This window comes from Camelina sativa, unplaced genomic scaffold, assembly GCF_000633955.1.
Source record: "Camelina sativa cultivar DH55 unplaced genomic scaffold, Cs unpScaffold02061, whole genome shotgun sequence".
In the NCBI taxonomy this organism is placed as follows: domain Eukaryota; kingdom Viridiplantae; phylum Streptophyta; class Magnoliopsida; order Brassicales; family Brassicaceae; genus Camelina; species Camelina sativa.
Window position 1 is genome coordinate 1 of NW_010923178.1, and position 2,489 is coordinate 2,489.

Consider the following 2,489-nt stretch of genomic DNA (forward strand, 5'->3'; position numbering starts at 1 on the left):
GGGAAGCTCAACGGTAACAGATGGGTGATGCATGTTAATGGCGTTCCAAACACTAACAAGAAGCTAGCTGCTCTTGGGAATGCCAAGAACTTCACAATCCACAGTACTGTTAGCTGGGTTAACTCGCAGCTACCTCTCCATCCTGGTCTTAAGGCATTCTACAGAAGCCTTTCGCCCAGACATTTTGTGGGTGGGGAATGGAACACCGGAGGAAGTTGCAATAATACAACCCCAATGTCTATCGGAAAAGAAGTTTTGCAAGAGGAGTCGAGCGATTACAGCGCGGGTCGTTCAGTTAAAGGTACAGGGGTTAAGCTTTTGGACATAACAGCCTTATCTAATATTAGAGACGAAGGTCACATATCACGGTTCAGTATCTCGGCTTCACGGGGAGTTCAGGATTGCCTCCATTGGTGCTTGCCCGGTGTTCCTGATACCTGGAATGAAATCCTTTTTGCGATGATCTAAGTTTTCAAGTTACAGCTGTTGCATCAATCAGCAGAAATGTTCAGAGAAAGGGCTTGAGCCAAACCAAAGCTTAGCCTTTTGATAGCTTTCTACAACACACATTGTAGTTTTAGCGGCTTGAGGTGTAAGTTAGTATATTTTTTTATTATGGTACAAAAGCAAAGCTNCTATCGGAAAAGAAGTTTTGCAAGAGGAGTCGAGCGATTACAGCGCGGGTCGTTCAGTTAAAGGTACAGGGGTTAAGCTTTTGGACATAACAGCCTTATCTAATATTAGAGACGAAGGTCACATATCACGGTTCAGTATCTCGGCTTCACGGGGAGTTCAGGATTGCCTCCATTGGTGCTTGCCCGGTGTTCCTGATACCTGGAATGAAATCCTTTTTGCGATGATCTAAGTTTTCAAGTTACAGCTGTTGCATCAATCAGCAGAAATGTTCAGAGAAAGGGCTTGAGCCAAACCAAAGCTTAGCCTTTTGATAGCTTTCTACAACACACATTGTAGTTTTAGCGGCTTGAGGTGTAAGTTAGTATATTTTTTTATTATGGTACAAAAGCAAAGCTCTGGCTATTATAGACCTTTGTCGTATGCGTTTGCAAAACGCTAACCATACCGGGAATTTTGTTCCGACCATATTTGCGGAACAGATCCTAACTCCTTAACATTGTCTTGAAGTCAATTAAAAGAAATTTTAGAGTTAGTTTTGAATTCTTTATGTAATATCTGAAAGTTTGAGTTTCAATTCTGCTTAAACGCTTTTAAGCATGATTTTGATGGAGGTACGAACCGATTGGTACCTATTCTGATCCGTCCGAATTTTAAGAAACCAAATATAGTAATTGCAATTGGGAATGTCATTTTCTATAACAATGATGAGACATGCAAATAGATGGAAACTTATTAAGATTAGAAAATCAGATCCTTATTAAAAATTATCTATGCTCTCAGAAACAAACCAATAGGTTTGCAACTATAACGAAAAACAAGCTATTTTTGGCTTTAAAAAAAAGTCTAAACTTTGACAACTAATTCAATCAAAAAAAAACAAAAAGAAATGCCACCCTTACTTTCACAACCCTCACAAACAACCAATGTCCAAACTTTGGAACAACAAACACAATCTAAACAAAACTGCACCTCCCAACAAATCATAATACATCCATTATCAAAAAAAAAACATCGTCCTTAATTGTTTTAAGACATAACATTATACCAACAAGAAAAAGAAGAACAGCATCTATTCTCCTAAATCCATGGCTGCTGTTCTGAATCACAGCTTTATCCTCGTCCTCCTCCTCTTCTGTTGTTTCTCAATCATCCCTTCTTTGCAGCACGTGAGCGAGTCGGAACCGCTTGTGCGGTTCAAGAACTCGGTGAAAATAACCAAAGGGGACCTAAATTCATGGAGAGCAGGAACAGATCCTTGCAGTGGGAAATGGTTCGGGATCTATTGCCAAAAGGGTCTAACAGTGTCAGGCATTCACGTCACACGGCTTGGTCTCTCGGGTAGCATCACCGTAGATGATTTAAAGGATCTCCCAAATCTAAAGACAATCAGGCTTGACAACAACCTCCTCTCGGGTCCTCTCCCGCATTTCTTCAAACTCCGGGGCCTAAAGTCTCTCATGCTCTCTAACAATAGCTTCTCCGGAGAGATCCCTGACGATTTCTTCAAGGACATGACAAAGCTCAAGCGGCTATTTCTTGATCATAACAAATTCGAGGGAAATATCCCTTCCTCCCTTACGCAGCTCCCTCAGCTCGAGGAGCTTCACCTTCAAGAAAATAACTTTACCGGGGAGATACCTGTAGAGATTGGCAACATTAAGAGCCTCAAAACCCTCGACCTCTCAGTCAACAATCTCGAAGGACCCGTCCCGGAAAGCATTACGAATAAGAAAAATCTTGCTGTCAATGTATCAGGGAACGAGGGCTTGTGCGGGGAGTTAGTTGACCTTTCATGTGATTATATTCCCCTAGATGAGGGGCAGGGGCGGGATGACGGAGGCCAGACGCCTCCA

At 41.9% G+C, this 2,489-nt stretch overlaps 1 protein-coding gene across 1 annotated transcript; it reads left to right on the plus strand.

The window, feature by feature from the left end:
- Positions 1-1,529: 1,529 nt before the first annotated feature.
- Positions 1,530-2,475, plus strand: LOC104774225 (pollen receptor-like kinase 6; the record flags this gene model as incomplete). Its single annotated transcript, XM_010498881.2, has 1 exon — positions 1,530-2,475. A coding segment is annotated over exon 1 (754 nt), but the record flags the coding sequence as incomplete, so codon positions are not given.
- Positions 2,476-2,489: the final 14 nt, after the last annotated feature.